The 25,204-nt window shown below is 43.0% G+C and overlaps 1 protein-coding gene and 1 pseudogene across 1 annotated transcript in view; one reads left to right on the plus strand and one right to left on the minus strand.

Moving 5' to 3' along the window:
- The window catches only part of LOC124789470 (LIM domain only protein 3-like), a 94,854-nt gene extending 76,955 nt beyond the window's left edge, over window positions 1–17,899 (minus strand). The window contains exons 1-2 of the mRNA XM_047256836.1: window positions 17,810–17,899; window positions 7,244–7,381 (exon numbers count right to left, since the gene is read on the minus strand). Of these exons, the coding sequence (XP_047112792.1) occupies window positions 7,244–7,381; window positions 17,810–17,898 (227 nt within the window). The 5' untranslated portion in view covers window position 17,899. The remainder of the gene's footprint in view (window positions 1–7,243; window positions 7,382–17,809) is intronic.
- A 3,149-nt stretch (window positions 17,900–21,048) lies between these two features.
- Window positions 21,049–21,166, plus strand: LOC124791100 (annotated as a pseudogene).
- The last annotated feature ends 4,038 nt before the right edge of the window (window positions 21,167–25,204 follow it).

Consider the following 25,204-nt stretch of genomic DNA (forward strand, 5'->3'; position numbering starts at 1 on the left):
AATACAATATTCCGAGCCCCACAGTGTCAAGATTGTGCCGAGAATACCAAATTTCAGACATTACCTCTCACCACGGGCTATTCAGTGGCCAACGGCCTTCATTTAACTACCGAGAGCACCAGCGTTTGTGTAGATTTGTCAGTGCTAACAGACGAGCACCATTGCATGATATAACCACAGAAATTAGTGTGGGACCTAGGCCGAACGTATCCGTTAGGACAGTGCGGCGCAATTTGGAGTTAGTGGGATATGGCAGCAGACGATCGATGAGATTGCCTTTGGTAACAGCAGGAAATCGCCTGCAGCGCCTATCCTGGGTTCGTGACGATTTCGGTGAACAGTAGACGACTGGAAAACCGTAGCCTGATCAGGTGATATGGTTCAAATGGCTCTGAGCACTAGGGGACTTAACTTCTGAGGTCATCAGTCCCCTAGAACTCAGAACTACTTAAACCTAACTAACCTAAGGACATCACACACACCCATGCCCGAGGCAGGATTCGAACCTGCGACCGTTGCGGTCGCTCGGTTCCAGACTGTAGCACCTAGAACCGCTCGGCCACTCTGGCCGGCCTGATCAGGTGAGTCGCGAATTAGATTCGTAAGAGCTTATGGTAGGATTCGAGTACGGCGCAGACCCCAAGATGGCAAAGGCCCAAGTTGTCAACGAGGCACTACGCAATTGATGTTCGTACGGTAATGGTGTGAGCTATGTTTATATGAAATGGATTCGGTGTTCTGATCCACCTGAACCGATCATTGACTGGAAATGGCTATGTTCAGCTACTTGGAGACCATTTGCAGCTATTCATTGACTCAATGTTCCCAAAACAACGTTCGAATTTTTATGGATTACAGTGCGTCATGTCACCGGACCACAATTGTTCGCGATTGGTTTGTAGAACATTCTGGATTGTTTGAGCGAATAATTTGGCCACCCAGAGGGGCCGACGTGAATGCCATCGCTCCTTTATCGGACATAGTCGAGAGGTCAGTTCTTGCACAAAATCCTGCACCAGCAACACTTTCGCAATTATGGACGGCTATAGAGGCAGGTGTCTCAGTATATCTGCAAAGGACTTAAGCACTCCGACTTCAGGCCACAAGTGGCCTATTGGGACCATCCGACCGCCATGTCATCCTTAGATGAGGATGTAGATGGGAGGGGTGTGTGGGCAATACACCGCTCTCCCGGTCGTTATGATGGTTTTCTTTGACCGGAGCCGCTACTATTTGGTCGAGTAACTCCTCAATTGGAATCACGAGGCTGAGTGCACCCCGAAAAGTGGCAACAGCACATCGTGGCCCGGATGGTCACCCATCCAAGTGCCGGCCACGCCCGACGGCGCTTAACTTCGGTGATCTGACTGGAACTGGTGTATTCACTGCGGAAAAGCCGTTGCCTTGCAAACGACGACTTATTGAATCCTTGCGACGTCATGTTGCTGCACAACGCTGGGCAAAAGGAGGTCCGGAATGGTATTAGAAGGTATCCGACGACTTTTGTCTCGTCAGTGTATGTCAGAAAAAAAGAAGTGTTTACTCCACAAACGGATGTTGCACCTAATTATTTGCCTCCTAGGTGGATGCTCTCCAGAACGCACTTTAAAACTATGTTCGTATCCTATTGTTAGTCAAACTAAAACACATGTTTTTGGACAGCTCGTCTTCACGTTGTGAGTGGGCTACGCCACTTTGTTTTGCCTCCTCTAGTGGCGCAGGGGATTCGACGTGTACCAGTGATGCAGACATGTTTCTGCAAACCAAAATAAATTTATTATGTAAATAATTATTTCGAGGTGATGATTAAAACTTCATTATCAGTCCTTGTAGGACTAGTTACACTTCCACTTTGATTCCTTGCGACCTTTGCAGTGTTGCAACTGAAAGGTCCAGCGGTGTACGTGTACATCCCTTTCTTTCCGCTGGATTATTTTCAATGGCGCAGCGGACACGCGGCAGCGCAGCTACAGAAGTTGTCAACGCAGTTCGGACGCCGCTGCCCACGCGGCGTTGCCTGGCAGCAGCTGCACCGGCTGCGACAATTGCCGCACGCGCCGCGCCGGCTGCCGGTAATGCAGGATAATGGCGAGCGGCCGCACGACCGCAGATCCCGGGCGCCGCCATTAAACCTATTAGCAATTAGATAACGCCGCAGCGCGGCCGCCGTGCGGTCTTACGCGAACCATTACGCCAGCCAAATTATGGGCCGTGCCGAGCCGCGCAGCGCCACGCCGGCCAGTGGCCGTTGGCCGCAGCCGCAGAGCCGTCCCTGTCCGTCCGGCCGGGCGCACAGCGGCGCACTAGCAAGTGGTGTCGCTTACCGCGGCTATACGGGCCCGGCTTAACTGCCTTCCGCAGATGCCGCCTACGGAATGCTCGTAAAGCTGCGAGCTCCGCTTCACGTCTTAACTCTGCGGCTTGCTCGAACGACAACCACACTGCGTTACATCGAAGCGGATCCATAATCAGGTGAACCAACACTGCCGAGATGTAACGATTTTCGCGAGATGTCCCGTTTTTCATGGTTGTAATGACACGTGAATAGGCAAGTGTCGCTGTGACAACCCTACTTCAATTTATTTGTCTTTTGATTCAAAACATATTTTCATATTAAAATTCAGTCAGACTCTTTCACCTACTGTAGCCTTACCCTATCCCGTATTTATTAATTAAGTAATCGACTAAACACCAAGCCCCTGCAAATGGGTGAGGAAGACGGACACCTACGCATCAAGCGACAGAATATCAACAGATGTGTCACTCTTTCACTATCTGATGGGGTAAACGTGTTAGGACATTCATCATTTCCTTCATCTCAGTCACCACTATCGCGACAACGCTACGATCACTGTAACACCGTGTTTCTAAGAGGTGACGAAAACTTCCATTGATGTAGACGAGACAAAAGATGAAATTAAAAATAAAATTTTGTGATGAAGGGTGCAAGGATTATTCGTGGCTTATCAAAGGTAAAGATGAAAATCACGCTCGCCGTACTCGTGCTTATACACTGAAGCGCCAAACAGAGATTTGTAGACAGGCGAGCACGGCACTGCGGTCGGCAAGTGAGTTTGACCGTGGCGTTATAGTCGGAGCACGAGCGATGGGACTCAGCGTCTCCGAGGTAGTGATAATGTGGGGAGTTTCCCGTACGACCATTTCACGAGTGTGCCCTGAATATCAGGAATCCGGTAAAACATCAAATCTCCGACATCGCTGCGGCCGGAAAAATATCGTGCAAGAATAGGACCAACGACGACTAAAGAGAATCGATCAACGTGACGGAAGTGAAACCCTTCCGCAAATTGCTGCAGATTTGAGTGCTGGGTCATCAACAAGTGTCAGCGTACAAACCATTCAACTAAATATCATCGATGTGGGCTTCCGGAGACGAAGGCCCACTCGTGTGTCCTTGATGACTGCACGACACAAAGCTTTATGCCTCGCCTGGGCCCGTCAACACGGACATTGGACTGTTGATGACCGGAAGCATGATGCGTGGTCGGACGAGTTTCGTTTCAAATAGTATTGAGCGGATGGACGTGTACGGATATGGAGACGACCTCATGAGTCCATGGACCCTGCATGCTCTGAATCGGTGTGGGGCGTGTGCTGTTAGGGTGCTATGGGACCCCTGATACGTCTAGATACGACTCTGACATGTGACACGTGCGTAAGCATCCTGTCTGATCACCTGCATCCATTGATGGCCATTCTGCATTCCGACGGACTTTGGCAATTCCTGGAGGACAATGCGACATGCCACACGTCCAGAATTGCTACAGAGTGGCCCCAGGAACACCCTTCTGAGTTTAAACACTTCCGCTGGCCACCGAACTCCCCTGACATGAACTTTATTGTGCATATCTGGGGTGCATTGCAACGTGCTATTCAGAAGAGATCTCCAACCCCTCGTACTCTTACAGATTTATGGACAGCCCTGCTGGATTCATGGTGTTAGTTTCCTCTAGCACTACTTCTGACGTTAGTCGAGTCCAAGCCACGTCGTGTTGTGGCGCTTCTGCGTGCTCGCGGGAACCCTACATGATATTAAGCAGGTGTACCAGTTTCTTTGTCTCTTCAGTGTATTTTAGTGTCTAATGGAGGTGAAACAGGCGTGAAACAACACAAAAGCATTGGAGCACACAAAAATCCCCTCTTTCTTCAGTTCAGAAGTGTCACGTTCGCAAAAAATCTGGACTTTGTTTAGAAAAAATCCTGGCAAAATTAATCTGTTCCCGGCGACTGCGCGCACTTTGATCGAAGCACAAAAATAGGCTCGTATTAATTTTTGTAAGAAAATATTTAAAAAATGCGACACTCATAAGGACTGCTTCCATTGGCACCAGATTATACTATACGCTACTGAGATGTTGTAGTGTTAGTGATTCACTCGTCACGGTCATCGGCGATGTCATGGTGCTCAGGGCACCTATCTGTGCACCCTTTCGCAGGCAATAACTCTGCTGAGTTCAAATATGAACAGTGTTTGCAGCGTTCGTTCTAGACTGCAAGTATGCTTCACCGATAAGTAAGTACATCTGCTGAATTGAACAGCTTCAGCTATTTGAACTGGTTCCAGAAAGCTGGATGGACCTATCGTCGGATTGCTGCATGTGTTGATCATGTTGTAACGGTAGTGCGTCGTGGTTTCCACTGTGATCTGTGGAACATCTCCACACCTGTAGATCAGGTTGGGAACGTCGGCGTAATACAGACGCGCGTCAGAATTGACTCATTGTGTGAGAGGTGCTGGCCAACGGAATTTCATCTAGGGATGAAATCCGGGCGGATGTTGGAGCTGCGTCATCATGGACCATTAAGAACCGCCTGCGTGTAGCATGATAAAGCTCAAGTGAGTCACAGGAGATGGAACATCAGATATATTAGTACGAGCCGGAAACTAAGCAGCAAGAAACTGTTTTGGTATTCCTAGACGAATCGTAACGAAAAAATATGGTTCGTCAGCGAAGCACTTCAAAGAAAGTATTTCTTCGGTTATACTAGAGACGTCACCAACTTTGCTTTAGAGTGTCAACGAACAGTTAATGTTAAATACAAAACAAAACATTGTTTACGCCAAGTCATCTCTGGTCTTACGAAAACAACCAAAACGTTGCATCAGCATTCATCACAATGATTTGACGGAGAAAAGATCGAATTAATACGTCATTGAGAGTATCCATCTGTTTTACAGCCGAATGAGTTCTTACGTGGGCAGCTATTTTAATTATTTTGAGATGTTACTGAACCCTTCCAAAACTATATTTTTGACTTACGAATATCAGAGTGGAAAAAAAATGTTTCCAGATGTGTTTCGAACACGTGGAGAAGTGTACACTTTTTAAGGTGTAATGTTTTGAAACAAAATATTACGATTCCAACCCAAAAGAATTTTTTAACTTAAAAAGCCAGCTGTCGTAAAGTGTGTTCCAAAATACCTGAGTCAAAATTACATAGAAAGCTGACGATCCCAAACACAGCGATGTACAAAACTTAAAGTAAAAAGAAACTTTCGAGTGATTTTTAATACCAAGTAACATAGCTCGAAGCTTGTATCTTACACAGAAAAAACTGCTACAATATAATACGGAAGGTAATTGATTGTAACAGGCAACGAGATGAACAGAGATTTCACAGTTCATGGTGCTATGTTATTTGTCAGTGATACAACATGTGAAAGCTAGTTTCGTTCTTACGTTTTGCACTGTAAGAAATCAGTGACTGCAGATGAATATTTCAGGCAGTACGAGTTCTTCAGCTGGCATGCGTATGAGACATTTATTTAGTGACGCATAAATGACGCGGAAGTCTGATTAATAAGGCATAAGATAAGACTAGGTGTGCCTGAAAAAATTTGAACATCTCTGTGGAGAATGCTTGTCGATACTCACTGATTAGCTTCCAGACTGGGATAACAAATGCAGGGAGAACCAGAATCCCACCGACTAGACTTTGTGGATTATTCAGGGATAATTTCTAATTATTTAGCATAAGGAATCCGTGATCCCCAGTGGGTCATAAGAAGAATAGCAAAGTAGATATAATTTCTTCGGTTTTCGTAGCTCAGCTAGTTTTGTGCTGTGAAAATACCTTCACAAAAGTGAAAAAGCCTCAAATACGTAATCAACACAAAACACAGAATTGTGCAGCAACCCTCAAACGAAACCCAAACAGTCATAGCAGAGTGTTCTGGCCATCGTTGTGGTTACGATTCGACATAAGAGTCACTCAGCCACTCTCACCTTAGCATTCAGTGAACTCGTACACGACGTGCACACTGACCAGCTGTAAACATACTCGGCCTACTGCATATCACTGTTGATGTACAGCTAACGCCACATTAAAAACAAACACAAGACAGAGATGAGCAGTACTGAGTGCCAGCTTGAGGTTGAAGAATACAGTGTACATCATTGCTGTGAACATAAAGTATCGAGGGTGAATGGACCAGGCATGTTTCAAACCAAGACACACAGCGCATATCGTCAACACTTGCCCTGTGGTGCAGATTTTTCAGTATAATACAAAAGTAAGGGGGGTAAGAAATCAACGAAATGCAATTAATCTGCAACGGGCCACTGGAGATGAAGTGTACGCGATGACAAAATACTCAAAAGTATCTCAGAGAAAACTTGTAATTTCGTCGGTGGAAGTTCATATTGTATTTGTTATCCTAATCTGGAAGCTATAGGACCAATGACCTCTGTGTTTAGTCTCCTCCCCCGAATCAACCAACCAGCCATCTGGAAGCTAATTTCTGAATCTCAACATGCATTTTTCAGAAAGACTTTCAGCATTTTTCAGGCACAGATTTCCGTGTTCTCTTACATCATATTCAAGTGTCTTCCACATCCCTTTCGTGGTAATAAATCTACGTTTTTTCAAGACTTCGTATTGCTCTAATGTTCACCTTCGTCCACTGATGTGCTTTTTTATGATCTTCTTGGTAACCCATGCGTTTTTTAGTAATTCATAAGAAACAACGAGTAGAAAAAAAAATCGTTCCAATCGCTTTTTCTCCAGGCATTAACCTTTAGAATGGATACATTGCTGCATGATTTCGAAGCAGTTCTGGAGAAATTTTTTTCTACTCTGATGTTCGTACATGCGTGGTCTGAAAGATGTGTATACCAGTTAATACTGGCTTTTCACCACTCTGGAATGAAACGTTTCCCTCTTGCGATGTCCTGCAACAGCACCCTCAGAGTGGGGATGCTGGTCGGCTGGCAGAGCTCACCTGAGGTAGTCGCGGCGGCACAGGATGAGGTCGGCCTTGGTGTAGAGCGTGGAGCCCACCTCCCCCAGGCGGCAGTCGCAGCAGCCGCACTTGAGGCAGTCCTCGTGCCAGAACAGGTCCAGCGCCTTCAGCAGGTACCTGCAACCATATCAGCGATGCTGAAAACAGCGGAAACCCTTGCAACAACCACCATCAACATTTACACTAACGGAAAAAATCACAACAACAAAAAATAATTAATGCAGAGTAATGAAATTTAGGGAAAACATTTGTCTACGTAACATTTGTGAATGTGTAACATTGCAGGACCACAGGTTAATGTAAGCGTGCAAATGAGAAATTCTGGTACATTAATAATCACTATAACCGCCAGAATGTTGAATTAATTCATGGAAACGTGCATGCGTTGTGTTGTACAGGTGCTGGACGTCAGTTTATGGGATCGAGTTCCTTGCCTGTTGCACTTGGTCCGTCTCCATTGGAGACAGATCTGGTGATCGAGAAGACCAACGCAACATGTCGACACATTGTACAACATGTTGGGTTACAACAGCGGTGAGTGAGCGTGCATTATCCTGTTGGAAAGCACCCCCTGGAAAGCTGTTCATGAATGGAAACAAAACAAGTCGAATCACTAGACTGATGTACAAATTTGCAGTGAGGGCGCTTGTAAAAACCACGACACTGCACCTGCTGACATACGAAATCAAACCCCAGACCATAACTCCAGGTCTTGGTTTAGTGTGTCTAACACGCAGACAGTTTGGTTGCATGCCCTCAACTGGCCTCCTCCTAACCAACAAATTGTCATCACTGGCACCGAGGGAGAACCAGCTTTAATCAGAAAACACAACAGAGCTCCACACTGCCCTCCAATCCAATGACACTTCCTTGACACCAATGAAGTTGCAAATGGCGGTGGTTTGGGGTCAGTGGAACGCACGCTACAGGACGTCGGCCTCGAAGCTGTCCTCGAAGTAACCGATTTGTAACTGCTCGATGTGTCACTGTGGAGCCAATGCTGCTCATATTGATGCTGCAGATGTAGCACGACGCACCAGAGCCATATACCAAATACGACGGTCTTCGCTCTCGGTAGTGCTACGTGGTCGTCCGGAGCTCGGTCTTCCTGTTGCCATACATTCCCGTGGTCAGCGCTGCCAGCTATCATATAAGGTGGCTATATTCCTGCCAAGTCTTTTTGCAATTTCACATAAGGAACATCCAGCTTCTCGTAGCCCTTTTACACGACCTCGTTAAAACTCAGTGAAGTGTCGATAGCGGCGTCTTTGTCGCCTTAAAGGATTCTTGACTTACAACGTCCAATCACAAATGTAACTAATGCTCACGACCTTTCAACGTGTATTTAAAGCAAACCTGACTTACATACTCATAGTGCCGTTACTAGCGCCGCTTTTATGCGATTGGCGTAAAACTTGAATAGACATCATCCTGCAGACGTAGAAACATGTCTACCAATTTTTGTTTATGTCGCACAACACCTTTTTGTTATTGCGATTTTTTTCCGTCAGTGTATTTTCAGCTATGAACCCCCAGAAGCTCAATCCCACACTGCGCTCAGAAAGACCTAACGAAATATGAGCCAACTATACTGTAATGATGTGCAAGTAAGAAGGTGAGAGCATGATGCCTTCTGCTCAGAGAGGATTCCCGGTAACTGGCCGCAGTGTAGTGAGCGCCACATCGGGCAATTGTTTCTGCTTCTGACTCAATCCTAGACAAATTTATATGCTGGAAAAACTGTCACTTGGAGGACCATCGCATTTATTAACGTAAACTTTGTCGTGTTAGCTTTATGCCAATCATACTCAGAACTACGGTGGCTGAGAACCTTAACCGTGTGTAAACTAAAATGAAAATCAACCCTATATATTCTACGCACACGCTTCAGGCAGACACGCCAGATGATGTTACAGAATGGAGCGTCAGCTGATACACTAATCCTCTGCATCGCCCAACCTTCGGCCTAGTTAAGTGCACACCAATATAAGGCAAGATAGTGAAACATTTGTTCAAGTATCCACATATTTTTCGATGTAGGTCACTTTTAAGGACAAATCATAATGTCCAGTGTTAATATTCCATCGCTGAAAGACTGCACAAAATATTTTTCATCTATTGTCTTAATCACTTTATTATTAGACTGAAAATGTTCTTTTTACCGTACCTTTTTCCTTAACTAAAGCGCTCGATAAAGTCTTTCGCTGCTGCTCTAATATTTACATACTCTCACTTCCTGTTACTCTCCTGGCTCCACAGACCGCAGTCGGTTTTGGCAGGCAGCCTCCTCCACGAAGTTCTGCCCTTGGAATCGCCATCTCTTGTTCCGAATATCTTAAGAACTAGGTCACTTTGTCTTTTCGTCTTATTTTCTGTCTTCCTAATGATCTTCGTCCTTAACGCCTCTTCTCTGACCCATCCCTCAGTCTTGATCCCTCCTCTCATTATAGCCGTGGACAGTGCTTTTCAGTTCCCTTGTCTTAGCTTCCGCAAAAACATTTGGTTCATTATACACCTTCATGAGCTCTCTGCTCCTTCTTCCCCGCCATTTCTCCTCTCTCACAAATTGGATCAAATATCCTCCGCAGAATATTACTTTCTGAAACCTTTATTTTCCTCTCTGTGTACTTATCTATTCATCATATTTCTGTCCCATATAGTAATACAGGTCTGATTACACTTTTATGTATCCTTCTTTTGTTTCCTCTTGAAAACATTCTGGATGACAGTGATTTGTTCAGTGGATATGACGCTCTGTATGTCGCTTAAATTCTGACTTCTATTCCTTGTCTCCCATCGTTTCTGTCGTTTACCACAACCCTCTTCTGCTTCTGCTTCTTCAAACATGTGGTTATCAGTCTGCATGAGTTCCTGTTTTTTGACTTGTAATTTCTTTCTATCCTCATCAATTTCGTTTTCTGTCATCTACATTTCCAGCAATTATTATTATTTCATCTACAAAGGCCAGTACATCCACGCTAATTTCCTTTTCTGCTTCGCTTGCTGCATCTTGTGTTTTCTGTATTATTAAGATGAACAAAAGCGTTTATATTCCATCTCATCACCTCACTCTTGTTTTGGTTTCAAAAGTCATCCCTTTCGAGCCTTCCAGTGCAACTTTTACAAGATTTGCAATCTGTTTTGGTATTCCAAACATCTGTATTTCTTCCACAATTTTGCTCTTGTTATGCTATCATGGGCTTTCTTAAAATCAGCAGACAGTATACCACTGTTTTGTTGTATTCTCAGTAATATGATATAGATTCTTTCAGTTTGAATACCTAATCAGAGGTGGATTGATTCTTCATAAATCCCGCTTTCTTCTCATATATTAACTCTTTTAAAAATGGTTCCAATCTTTCCTGGAGAATCTTGGCGAACACTTTGTAGGCTGGGATGATTAATGAGTGCTTCTATGATTTCTACATTCTTATCGCCCTTTTTATAGAGCGGTACTATGATCGCTTCTTTCCATTCGGCTAGCGTCCTTTCGACGTTCCAGAAGTTCGTCACGAGTTTGTGTATTCGATCCGCAATTTTATCTCCTCCCCTTTTAAAGAGTCCAGCTGTTATCCCATCTCTAATATATACACTGAGGAAACAGTAAGGCAATTGGAAATGAACTTACAGAATTATCAAGTTTTAATGTCGAACAGTTGAGGTGGACTGCAGAGAGCTACCTATGACCTACACAAAATGCATCAGACTTATAACATGTCCATATCAATACAAAATGCGTAAGGTATGGCTGTCTGTGGGAAAAACTAATAAGGACAAAAATAATAATAGAAAACAAGATCATAAAGTAAGCAGATACAGTTACATTTTTTGGGACCATTCTAAAGTAGAGAGGAAACCTAGACAAAAAATACAAAATTGAGAAGTTTAATTGCCTAAACGATAATAATTATAAGACATCTCCAAAACAAGATATGAACAGAAACTTCCTTAAATTTCATACCTATGTTGGCGCCCACGGTGTTACGTGAGAGTGAATCTTGAGTAATGAAAAATAAAGATAAAATACGATTACAGGCGAAAGAAATGGAATGCCTCAGGAACACATCAGCATACACAAAGTTAGATTATAAAAGAAATACAAATATTTTGAAGGAAATGAAAATATTTAATAAAAGCGAAAAGGTTGAAGAAAACAGGCAAAAATGGATATCCCACGGGTTGTGAATGGAGAAGTCATGATTACCACTATGTTTTTGGCAATATGTTGTGCAAGATGAAAAAGCAGCAAAAAGATGGAAGGATAAAATCTAGCTGCAACAAGTGTAACAAGGCTTCAGGCATGACCGACCTCTTTCTTTCCACGTCAGGACCAGGTAGAATTCACAGGATGTCAAATATAGGTAATAGTTTAAATGCCACAACAAACAGCTGATAAAATCACTCAGCTACCTCACTACCAACAAATGTATGTCGGCACATGAATCCTCCTAATGTAAGACGACACTTTTTTCATTATTCATCCATTTGGTCCACAACACTTGTTTAGTGTTCTCCAGGTTTTGTTTCCCTCCTTATAGAGTTCCCAGAAAACAATAGTTATATCCTGCACCAAAGGTACAATTAAATTCCCTTATTTTGGAGCAGGCGAGTGGGTATGATGTCCTATTGTGTTTGCTATTTCTATCACGCAGAAACGAAATAGCATACAAATTTCATATATTATCTTTGAAATGGCAAAAACACTGCTGAGATATTTTCTCGACTTAGCCTTTGATCAATAGTGAATAAGAAATTTGCCATCGTTAAATTGTCATGTAAATTCACTATACTCTTTCATCTCGTCATGTATTTCATACATTTTAAACACCGATCGTCCAGCATAATACTGTGCACTTTTTTCTTGTTTTCACCAATGAATTCAGTGTGGAAACGCCCTTCATGTGGATCATCTTCGAAAAATGTAATGCCACTTTTTAGATTCAGTCACTCATTTCTTAGCTATGATGTGCTCCTGTTATTATAAAGTCTCTCCGCTCTACAGTTCAGAGTAAAGTGCGTTTCATTACAAGGTTGGCTATTATACGGATCAAACTCAAATAATGAGTTACATCTATATTATCCCTTACCCAGTACCGAATGTGTCGGGTCTTCTGGTGTCTATAAGTCCTCGCATAAGCTAAAACTGGAGAAAACACAAAAAAATTGTGGCAAGTAAAAGCGGTAGCAAGCAAGGGAAAACAAAATGCAAACAGAGCTTTGAATGGTTAACACATCAATTAGCCCTTCCCTTCTAGCCATGAATTTATATCGCATCCCGCGGCACTTCTTTATTTATGAAACTAGGTCGTTTAACATCCATGATCAAAACGTTTTTGGGAAAATATCTGAACGAATATCTCACAGTCAGTGACGAAAGCGTTAATGGGAATACTGTTGAACGTAAATAGGTCACACACGGTACATTTCAGTAGAATTTGTTTCTTCCTTTCACACACACTTTTTCGTACCGAATACTACACTTGAATACTTTTTCAGTTTTCTGTTTATTAAGTGGATCATCATCCATGTCTTTGTTAACGAAGATAGCTGTCGTTCTTCATTTTCGAAATGTGTGGTTACATATTTGTTCTAAGTTAAAGTTGATGGACAAGTAATTAGTACTCCAGAGAATCCAACGTGATGATCTGAAGTCGTAAATCCAATGCTCGCTGTATCATATAGCATTCATGGATGTAAAGCAACAATAGACTAAATGACCTACCGTAATGTACACTTTCTTTTCTAAAATAACGTTCCACAGTACTTGAGCCACGCTATTAGCGTATTCTAACAACGCAAAAGAGGAACTTAAACGAACCAGCAAATTTCCTTTTATTTTTTATACAATTACAGTTTACGCCATATTCATAACAGATTTCGACCTACAATGGCCATCTTCAGATGCTACAACAGGGAAAAAGAGAAAATTCTGTACCAATATACCTTAAAAATGAAAATTTGCCTCTTCTGCTAGTGAGCTAAGTATATTAAATCTAAATATATGCAGTTCACAGCTACTAGTCATGTAGGCATTTGATAAACAAAACCGTCATTACATGCGTCGTCAAACTGAATTTAATAACAAAAATTAAGATACATTAACATACGATTTTCTCGTTTTGCTTTTGTAGTATATGAACACAGCCAGCGTATGCCCAAACGGGTCATGATTGTGTCATAAAATAAGACTGTGTCGTAAATAGAAGTAAGTTTACCATACATAAATCACGGATCTACTTCGATCATATGAGAGACCAGGGAAATGGAACACTTGTATCAGAAACCCCATCACCTTAACTTTTATCTTAGTAAAATCTCAATTTCAATGGTGAAGATACGAATAAACAATACTTCTGGTAAAATGAGGAGACTTTGTGGTTTTCGTATGAACAGTAATCGTAGGTTCTAGCGGAAAATCTGTTGTATGTCACGAGTTACTTGTTAATGAAGCCGTTGGACATAAACTCTTTCAGTAAGAAAGACTTATGTAAACTGGATAATCCTTACTACGCAATAAAACCTTTCCACACCAGTACAAACCAAATTCAAAGAAATATTTTTCTTGCATAGTCGATAAGATTTGAATGAATGTACAACACAGTCCAGAATCTAAATAGACGAACAGACACAAATAGAATCTTCAGAGGTGGTTCGGCAAATAAAACCTCATCAGTCATCATCTGATATTTGGAACTGTTTTGCAACACAAGCGTTTCATATGTCATGTAATAGAGGGAAGAGTTCATATACTAAAGGCAAGGTTCAAAAAATGGTTCAAATGGCTCTGAGCACTATGGGATTTAACATCTATGGTCATCAGTCCCCTAGAACTTAGAACCACTTAAACCTAACTAACCTAAGGACAGTACACAACACCCAGCCACCACGAGGTAGAGAAACTGAAGGCAAGGTTTCATATACTGAATAGTAGTTAATCCTGGCTGTTTGGTCGCTTAATATTTCAGTGGAGGATAAGAAAGTAAAACTCGACTTTGAAATTTATTTTTTGCAAAAGAAACTGAGTTGATAGTACGAGACAGCCTTCAAAGTTTTTTACAAAAACAAAGAAATAATGTCCTGTACACATCGTTTTATGTATCCTACAAATATTTGCTCTTATTGTTTACACAATTAGCATGCTTTCGAACCATTTCTGTAAATATTTTCTTATCTCTCTAATGCTGGTACCACAAACACAAGTTTTTGGAATGCTCAAATTTGCTTTATCACGAAATCGACCATCTACATCTACACTTACACACATACTACTTAAAAGTACCCTCCCCCCGTCGGAAGTTCGAGTCCTCCCTCGGGCATGGGTGTGTGTGGGTGTTGTACATAGCTTAGGGACTGATGACCTAAGCAGCTTGATTCCATAAGATCTTAATACAAATTTACAAAAAAATTATGTAATTACCATACTGCGCATTGCGGAAGTACCCTGTACCATTACTAGTCATTCCCTTTCCTGTTCCACTAGAACGACTGTCTATACACCTCTGTATGAGCCCTAAATTCTCTTTCTTTCGCAGTCTTTACGCGAAAAATACGTTAGCGGCATTAGAATCGTTCTGCAGTCAGCTTCAGTCGCCCGTTCTCTTAATTTTCTCAATAGTATTTCACGGAAAGAGTATCGTCTTTACTCCAGCGATTACTATCTGACTTCAGAGAGCATCTCCGTAGTACTAGTGTGTTGACCGAACCTAGCAGTAACAAATCTAGCACCCCGCCTCTGAATTGCTTCGCTGTCTCCCGTAGTCACACCTGGCGGCGATTGCATGCAGCCTAGCAGTATTCAAGAATGGCCCACAGTAGTGTTCTATACGCGGTCTCTTTTGTAGATAAGCTACGCTTTCCAGAAATTCTCTCGAAATCGACTTTTCACCTTCCCTATTAACGATCTTACATTCTCGTTCTGTATCATACCACTCTGTAACGTTACGCCTAGATGTGTGGAGCAGCTCGCCCTAATATTGCATTGGAACACTACAGGACTGTTTTTCTTATTCTTCTGCATTAACTTCAATTTTCCAACAGTTAGAGCAAATTTTGAATCATCGCGGCAAATAGAAACTCTAAGTCTTCCTGTATTGTCCTACAATCAGTCAACGACGACACTTTCCCTTAGACGACAGAATTATCAGCTAACAGTGGCACGTTGCTACTCCCCTTGCCGGTCAGATCACTTATATATACAGAGAGCGAGAGTGGTCATCCTCTCGTACATCTCTGGGGCACTTCTAACGATACTCTTGTCTCTGATCAACACTCGCCGTTCAGGGCACGATATGGAGTTAGTCTTGGAGCTACTCACATGTCTGGGAACCTTTTCCGTCGTTAACAGTCTGCAGTAGACCACCGTGTCCGGAAATCTAGGAACACGATATCTCCCTGGCGTTCACCGTTCATTGTTCGCAGGATATCATGTTAGAAAAGGGTAAGCTGAGTTTTGCAAGAGCGATTCAACCCAAATCCGTGCTGATTTCTAATCAGTAGCTTTTCTGTCTCAAGGAAGCGACAAAAAGTGCTCGGGAAAATATACCTTATTTCTCTCTGCGCAGAAAGCTGGTTACTTCCACACCACGTATAGCAAGTTATTACGCAGCCGTTGACCACATAACATTTACGGGCTGTTAGTCAGCAGACGTCGTTAAAAGCCATCAAGAAATTTATGTAAGCAATGGAAAAATGCTTCTACAGGAGCATAGAAAATGCGAAAATGCTCCTGTCCAAACCATTCTGACTGAAAAGTGGAGTACCAGCTGCCTCACTCAACCCTTCCTCAGAACTTTCAAAAATTTTTCCAAAAGTTTGGGCATACGAAGATATTTGCTCTCTTTTTAACATGTAGCTGACCTCTTAACACCTACAAGCTCCCATAACTGTAACTCGCTCACATCCACTAGTCCACTGCTGTGAGTGGATTATACCCACCCATATCCACTGTCGATTCTCACACACTCATTCAGCCCATCGCATTATCATTACTACTTTGTGCATCCCTGTCACTGTCTTCTGTCTCACAGTACAGTCTCCTCCGTTCTGTCCTGCTACTAATGTCTCCTCTCACTGTCAGGCCTCCGTCTTGCTTTGTCTTACTGCTAATATCTCTTTCATTCTTCCCCACTACTGCTGCCTCTTCTTACTGTCATTTTCTCTTTTCCTCGTCGTCATTTCTCTCCTACTGGGGCGAAAACTGTTTTGCCACTGATAACTATGTACCACTTCCACAGCGTTCCTCTCTTTCTCTCACACTGCCGTTGTGTCTTTAGCTCTTTCCACAACACAACTACTGTCTGCCATTTTCCAATATTTATATCCTTTCTGTCTCTTTCCCACTACCACTGTCTTCTTCTCTCTCTGCATAAAGAAGCGCATGTGTGTTAGTATGCCAAACAGTGTGGGAAAATTTTTAAAGATTCTGAAAACCACTTTCGTCAGAGTCTGTAAAACTGGAGCATAATGGCCTTTTTTGTACTCCGGTAAGAGCATTTTTCCGCCGGTTCACTTCTTTTCCCTGCTGCAGCAGGGCATGTCACTCATATGAAAAGAACTTTATGGGTTAATAAAACTATGTTTGATATTTTACTTACGTAAAACTTAAATACTTCAAAACTAATTTTACACCTCATTCTGAATTTTGTGACCGCAAAAATTTTACATGTGCTTCAGTACAACAACATGGATTTCCCAGAACCCTTCTGAGGAAAACGAAGGGACTTTACACAATATTTATCTGTGCTACGTCACTTTATAAACTACATTTGCGCCTTACACCGGGTTTTGCGTGCGTATTTTACGTGTACAAGTAGTGTAACTGTAAATTCTGTGTCTGGGAAAGGGATAACAATATCAAAAAAATTTTTAAAAGTTGCTTGAGATCGGGCTCTTACCAATATATCGCCAAAATTTCAACCATTTGCTGTGCATAGCCGTCTTGGAATCTGCGGCTCGGTTTTGGTACCCAAACACCATATTTTTGGGATGTCTCTCGATAACTGACGCGGATTTTTGAAAACAGAAAGATGGAACTTCTAGATAAATCCCTAGAGAATGTACCGTTAAATTTTGATCAATGTGCTGCTGCTAGTTATTTAGATATCCGCTGCTGACGACGAAGAAATGGTGAAATATGCGTTTTTCGGGTTTTGCATGGAAACGCCCATGAATTAAATGATGCCTTTATAAACCCCTTAAGGTGCCCATAAGACCACATGTAATGCAAAAAAAGAGGGGCTACCCAAAACATTTTACCCTACCTTTGTATCACAAATAGAACCAGAGATATGAGCCCGCTCGGTAAAATCCTGTTTTTATGCGCGACGTTTTGGAACATGTTGATAGCGCATGCTGTCACATGCATACCGATAAACTTTGTAATTTCACATGTCAAGTAATAGTCAAACAACCTTCTGAGCCGTTTAGGGGCCAAGAGTGACGACACTGTAATAAAGATTCTCCATTTCTGTTTGTATATCTACAAAACATATTTTTCCTGGGCTACTTAGGAAGTGAAGACACTTGCGACCTCAGGTGCAGACTCACCTCTCGGTGATCTTCTTGCCACAGCCAGCGCACTCCTGAGGCGGGCTGCTGCTCTTCTGCGGCTCCGCCTTCACGTCCATCGTCATCATGAAACCTGCAACAAACAATGAGGCGGTCATAAGGTACGGAACAAGTGTCAGTTACCTGTCACCTGTCAGCATAAAATTTAAGAAAAAAGAAAGGGAAATTACAGATTAATATGGCCCGCCCGGCTGGCCGCGCGGTCTAACGCGCTGCTTCCTGAGTGGGAAGGCGTGCCGGTCCCCAGCACGAATCCGTCCTACGGATTAGTGTCGAGATCCGGTGTGCCGGACAGCCTGTGGATAGTTTTTAAGGCGCTATTCCACCTGCATTGGCAAATTCAGGCTGCTTCCCCTTATTCGGCCTCAGTTACACTGTGTCAGCGATTGCTCCACAAACACCATTTCCACGTACACGTACACCATAATTCCTCTAGCATGCAAACATTTGGGGTTACATTCGTCTGGTATGAGACGTTCCCGGTGGTATCCACTGGGGGCCGAACCGCCCAGTAACCATGGATTCGGTGTGGGGCGGCGGTGGTGTGGGTGGACTGCTGTTGTGGGGTTGTGAACCACTGAGGGCTACTACGGGATGAAGCAACTCCGTCGTTTCTAGGTCCCCGGCTTAATACATACACACATACATAAATACAGATCAATATGTAGTCATAGAAAAGGTTTCGCAGACGGAGCATTAACCCAGAAAAAGAGAGCTGCGTCCTATTCAAAGGAACCCTACATGTTCTCTGCTCGTCTATGAATACTTGGACACGAATTTGAATCCCGCTACTCTCGAGGAAGAAGACATTCCAGTACCTTAATAAGTCTTCAGCTTATTTGGTAGCCATCAAAAAGTAGATAAAAGAGTTCTTGCCGCCTATGCACAATCAATACATATTATAAAAATCGATGTTACATGTTCCACGTCTCCTCCTAAACCAATGGACCGATTTCAGCCAAACTTGGTACACATACTCCTTACTATCAGCCAACAATCGCTGTGGGCATAAGAACCACTTTGCTTGTTTGAGGAGATATTAAGTCATAAACACTAAAACGCGTGAAAAACTGTCACATCATGCACGTCGTTTAAATTCATTACTTCTTTGCTACTAACTCTGTTCGCAACATATTTCGCAGCCATTATGCACATTGCTGCTGAATCTACCCACACAAATATAACGGTGTACGACACATAGTTCAAGAGACATGTCATAAACAATGAGATGCTTTAAAAAAGCCGCATCATGCTTGGAAGCTTTAATACATTTATTTTTCACTACTAAGACTAAGCGGCTACCAGAGAGTTATTTTCTAGTGACAGCAAACAGGCGTTACAGCACATGCTCAGCTACGTTTACGTATGAACCCTGTTCCAAAATTAAATACTGATTTTGCCAGTTTTCGTGTTACAATTTGATAATTAAAAAACGCCATTCTCAGATACACAATGCTTCAAAAATCTATTAAAAGGACGTCGCATTTTTGTGTATTTTGACACTGCTACATAAACGTATCAACTTCAATCCATCTGTAAAACCCTACCTCCTGCAAGCATATCGTTGTCATAAAATACCTCCGCAAAGCACTTACAACAAGTACAGTATTGCAGTGGAGCGGGAAACTTTTGCATGTATAATATTTATGTTGACCAATTTTATATTTGAATTCCGAGATGAAATCGCTACTTTTATAACGACAAACTTTCTTTTGTATAAACACAGTGATACATTTTATATCTTGTACTTTGTGCATTAGGATTTAATTATTTGCTGTCGTCTCCAACTGACTTAGATGATCTCAGTATGTAGACACTCCTCAGATGTGAAATAGATGAATGCTGGGAAACGGGGCTTCTACATATATCTGTTGGCTTTGCATTGTTCATTGCTCTTTTCTGATTTTCTAAGAATAATGTCTGAGCTAGGTAGAGAGGGCAGTCACGGCACATATTATGCTACTAAATCAGACGAAGTACTGTGTCAGGCTCTGCTGTCGTGTTATGCACTAAACCACTATTAATTCTTGTTCTGAGACATTATTCTGGAGGACGACGGTTCAGACCGACGTCCAGCCGTCCAGATTTAAGTTTTCCGTCATTTCCTTAAATCGCTTAACGCAAATTCTGGGATGGTTCCTTCGAAAGGACATGGCCGCTTTACTTCTCCATCCTTCCCTAATCCGAGCTTGTGCTCTGTTCAGATGGCTCTGAGCATTATGGGACTTAACATCTGTGGTCATCAGTCCCCTAGAACTTAGAACTACTTAAACCTAACTTACCTAAGGACATCACACACATCCATGCCCGAGGCAGGATTCGAATCTGCGACCGTAGTGGTCACGCGGTTCCAGACTGAAGCGCCTAGAACCGCACGACCACACCGGCCGGCTTGTGCTCTGTCTCTAATGACCTCGATGTCGACGGGACGTTACACACTAATCTCATCCTCCTCTTCCCTCCTCCGATCTTACATGTTAAAGTTGAGGGAAGTGCTTCAAGTTGAAATTAATCTCCTGCATCTTATCATCATTCCTGTATAATATCTATTAATTGTGGAAAAAAACAATGGTACCGAAATAACTCTTAGAATGTGTGGTCTAAAACATTTTCGCTCTTTTATTAGTGAGTGTTAACAAAACCAATTAAAAACCGAGGTGTATAACGGTACAGGAAATGTTTACAAATTATATCATTAATATTAGCTAAGGAAAATGTATTACAGTGATAAAACATGGTAGGCTGCTGGGCTGCAATATACCGAAGAATGACATTATATACTTTTATGGCGCAAATAACACAAATTAAGAAATAACGTGATGCGTAGAGAAGGTAGCAGACAGGAGTCGAAATGTGTCTTATGACCAAAAAGCATTGTGTTTCGTGGAAGGGAGATGTGTAAAAGAAACCATTTATTTTACTAAAACTGTCAGTATATTTGAAACAAAATATATTATTCCATACCGGTGAGCTAATGGGCCTGCTTAGTCCCCTTCAAGTGAACAAAACATCGGAGAATACTCCAAAATCATCGGAATTTTGTAAACCACACTAAAAAGCATACTCTGACTTAAAGTACACATTCGGATGTACAGATTCGGACTGAAATACCTGGTATTAAGCTTTTTGGTATTGTTTTTAGGATGATATTCGTGGAGTACTCTCTCGTTTTTCTTTCTTTAGGACGACATAGTATGTGGTCTGCTAATGGTATACGCGGCAACGGCCTTGCCGCAACGGATACATCGGATCCCGTCAGATCACCGAAGTTAAGCGCTGTCGGGCGTGGCCGGCACTAGGATGGGTGACCATCTGGGCCGCCTTGCGCTGTTGCCATTTGTATTGGTGCACTCAGCCTCATGATGCCTATTGAGGAGCTATTCTACTGAAAAGTAGCGGCTCCAGTTAAAGAAAACCAACATAACGACCAGGAGAGCGGTGTACTGACTACTCGCCCCTCCTATCCGCATCCTCATCTGAGGATGACACGGAGGTCGGATGGTCCCGATGGGCTACTTGCGGCCTGAAGACGCAGTGCTTTGATGTTATAGGCAGGAGAAGATGATAATGTCCACTTCAAATAGAGCGAACAGTTGAAACTAGCGAGTAGTGTGTAATGAAACCTGTGTTTCAAAAATTTAATGCCTCAGAGAAGAGGAGCATTTCATTTTAGTTTCATTATGAAACCAACAATAATAACTTCAGAGTTGTACAAGACGATTAATGCTGCCAATAACGTGCAAGTAAAACGAGATAAAAAAGTTGAAACTAATAAAATGTTATCCTAGTGTTCTGCGATTATGTGAGCGTACTTTAATTCAGTTGATAGCTTCCAGTCGCAGAAGCCCTATTGTTTTCGTTTGAAGTGACAGCTGTACACGACGAGAGAGAGAGAGAGAGAGAGAGAGAGAGAGAGAGAGAGAGAGAGAACAGAAAACACCAAAATAACGAAACGCAAACACAGGTCATGTGCAGACTATCCCCATGATCCTACTCAGAGAGCGATAATAAGATCAACTAAGGGTTCTGGGCGCTACAGTCTGGAACCGAGCGACCGCTACGGTCGCAGGTTCGAATCCTGCCTCGGGCATGGACGTGTGTGATGTCCTTAGGTTAGTTAGGTTTAATTAGTTCTAAGTTCTAGGCGACTGATGACCTCAGAAGTTAAGTCGCATAGTGCTCAGAGCCATTTGAACCATTTTTAGATCAACTAAGGAGAGCCAGATAATATTTTCCTTGTGGATCTGTATGCTTGCTACTCAGTGCTTAAACAGTTAATAGCCACATTACAAGTAGACAGAAGCGGGAAAGGCACTGCTTAAATCCGACTTTACCTCTGCACATGCACGTGATCCTACTGGCAGCTGTTCCAACGAACCTTACATCACTATAGAGCAGTGGTTATCGATGTGGGGGAAATTACCCTGTGAGAAGTGAAATGTAATTTTCCGGGAGGTTAAAATGAAAGGGTTCAGTTATTTTTTGCTAAACGAAACCAAACTATTTTTAATAGATCATTACTATTACAAGTAATTTTTTTTTCAAACACTAGCATTAACGCATGGCGCAATGCTACACGTGGTACAGGTTGCGAAACGTATGTATGAACATCTTACTCCTATAGTCCACTGACTGCATATATTAATTCCGTCCATCATATTCGATGTTTCAGGAAAGTCTGCAACTGTGTCATTCAAGAATTAAATAATGAAAACTGCCCCAGTTGCTTATTTTTTCACGCTTAGCACAACGCGTCTCGAGAATTTATTCTCAAGTGCATTTGTGCATTTGTTTACATAAATATTTTTGGTGATGTTTGTATGTGTGATGCGAGAGAGGCAGAAAATCAGACATACAAACATCACCAGAAATATTCAACTGAATACCTGCACAAGCGCACTTGAAAATGAGGATAAATTCTCGAAACGTATTATGCTAAGCATGAAAAAATAAGTCACTTGTGCAGTTTTCATTATTTAAATAATGACTACATACATACTTTGTACTATAATAAAACTGAGACTTATACATCACATACGCTTAAATATCTCATTAAAATTCCATCTCAAGTTCTAGAGAGATCCTGCAACAGACGAAAAATTTCTTCGTTGTTCACTGCTCAACAATAAATGAACTAATTGACAGTACAACTGTAAGTATGCAATGGCAGTTCCACTGCTGTATGGCCTACATTGTCCTATTGTTATTATTATTAATATTGTTAGTGACAATAGTCAGACACAAGAAGTTCAGAAGTAAGGAGTCCAACAATGAAGTTATTTGCAAACGTAGGCCAGAGTATATCTCTGACTGTGGGCGTGGTATGTGGGTGAAACAAATGACGCTTTGAGAAGGAATGATACAGAGAAAGCATGTTTTGTAACATTTCTACCCTCAATATGGATAGTTAGCTTTCGTTTCTGAGAAGGAACTTTAGGTGACACAATACACTAAATATCTTTTCATCATTCTATAAATAAAAGATTGTAAGAGTGATGAGGATGTTTGGTTCGTGGGGCGCTCAACTGCGCGGTTATCAGCGTCCGTTCAAATTACCAACCTTCGCTCAGTCCAATCTCGCCAGTTTCATGAATGATGATGAAGACAACACAAGCACCCAGTCATCTCGAGGCAGGTGAAAATCCCTAACCCCGCCGGGAATCGAACCTGGGACCCCGTGCTCGGTAAGCGAGAACGCAACCGCGAGACCACGAGCTGAGGACAGGTTATTAAAAGTATGCAGTATCAAGTGTCTCACTAGCTCATTAGTTCGTCTTCAAAGAAAATTATTTTTCACTCTAAATTTTAGTTAGGTGTTAATGTTGATGATGGTGGGGGTGGGTGGGTGAGGGGTACTATGTAATATACGACTACTGTCAGGGGTAATGGTCTCAGAAAGATTGGGAACCACTGCTGTAGAGACTATTGTGTTAGCAGATCTAGCATCGAAAGCAGTACATCCTGCCGTGATGACAGAATAAGATCACACAGATGCGCAGCAACGCAGACGCTTTTAGTTCAAATCTATGCCAGGATTATCATAAGACGAGAATTAAAACATATGCACAAGCACTAGAATATTAATTGGAAGTCAAAAAATACTTGCTCATGATCCGCAGATGAAAGACGCACGGCTAGACACGTGTTGCTCTGATGTGGACCGCCGCTCAGGGACAGACACACTAACAGACTGTCACTCCGCCAGCCACTCTGGGTACGTGCCTCACTGGCCCCGAGGATGGTGGTGGCGGGATGCACCTGCAAGTTTCTGCGGCGTGAGGTCAAGGTTTCAGCTGAGCAAAAGTGTTTGTGGTAGCCATTGTAAACGGTACCTACCGTTGGCGGCGCGGCCGCTTGTGTTCCCAACAGCGGGCGGTACGCTTGGAAGCCGCAGCGGGCGAGCTGTCGCGGCCCACGCGAGGAGGCGGGCAGCCAGGCCCCACCCTCCCCACCCACCCTGGGGAGTCTCCCGGTGGGGTGCGGTCCACGGACTACCCTTTGTGCGAGTGCTCCGGGAGCGGAATGTCTGCAAGCGCACTCACTCGCTTCCAGGAAGTCTGCCCGCTGCGAGGACCTTCTGCGGACGGCTCGGGAACAGAGTGCCTCCGTCGACACACTTAGCGGTCACTCTATCGGGCGTTTACAGTTTATGGGCCTCGCGACGGGTCCTGGCGTTCAGTTGGCGGTCCGTTCTTTTGAAGGTAATGCGTGTGTGGTCCACAAACCCATCCCAGCAGAGACGCATTCGGCAGGCCGCTCTCACAGCCGCTTCTTTCCCTCTGAAAGGCGCTTGCAGTCCCCGTTATTCGCTTCCCCACTCGCGTAACGGCACTTTGAAAGCGGTGGTTACTACAGAGGTTCCACAGAGCAACATTCGCGTGTAGCACACCTTTTCATTCCGCTTCGTATACTTCATCTAAGGAAGAACACCACCAGGCCGCTGTTTCACTCTCAACATGCGACGTAGATCTCCAAACATACTCAGCTGTGAAGAGATCCGGCGATCTTACTGGCCGAGGTAGGGTTTGGTAAGCACGAAGACAACATTAGAAACTCTCGCCGTGAGTAGGCGGGCATTTTCTTGCTGAAATGTAAGCCCAGAATGGCTTGCTATGAAGGTCAACAAAATGGGGGCCCGGGTTCCCGGGTTCGATTCCCGGCGGGGTCAGGGATTTTCTCTACCTCGTGATGGCTGGGTGTTGTGTGCTGTCCTTAGGTTAGTTAGGTTTAAGTAGTTCTAAGTTCTAGGGGACTTATGACCACAGCAGTTGAGTCCCATAGTGCTCAGAGCCATTTGAACCAAAATGGGGCACAGAGTATCGTCAACGTATCTCTGTGCTGCAACAGTTTCACGGATGACAACTGAAAGGGTCC

Source organism: Schistocerca piceifrons, chromosome 3 (assembly GCF_021461385.2).
Source record: "Schistocerca piceifrons isolate TAMUIC-IGC-003096 chromosome 3, iqSchPice1.1, whole genome shotgun sequence".
NCBI classification, from domain to species: domain Eukaryota; kingdom Metazoa; phylum Arthropoda; class Insecta; order Orthoptera; family Acrididae; genus Schistocerca; species Schistocerca piceifrons.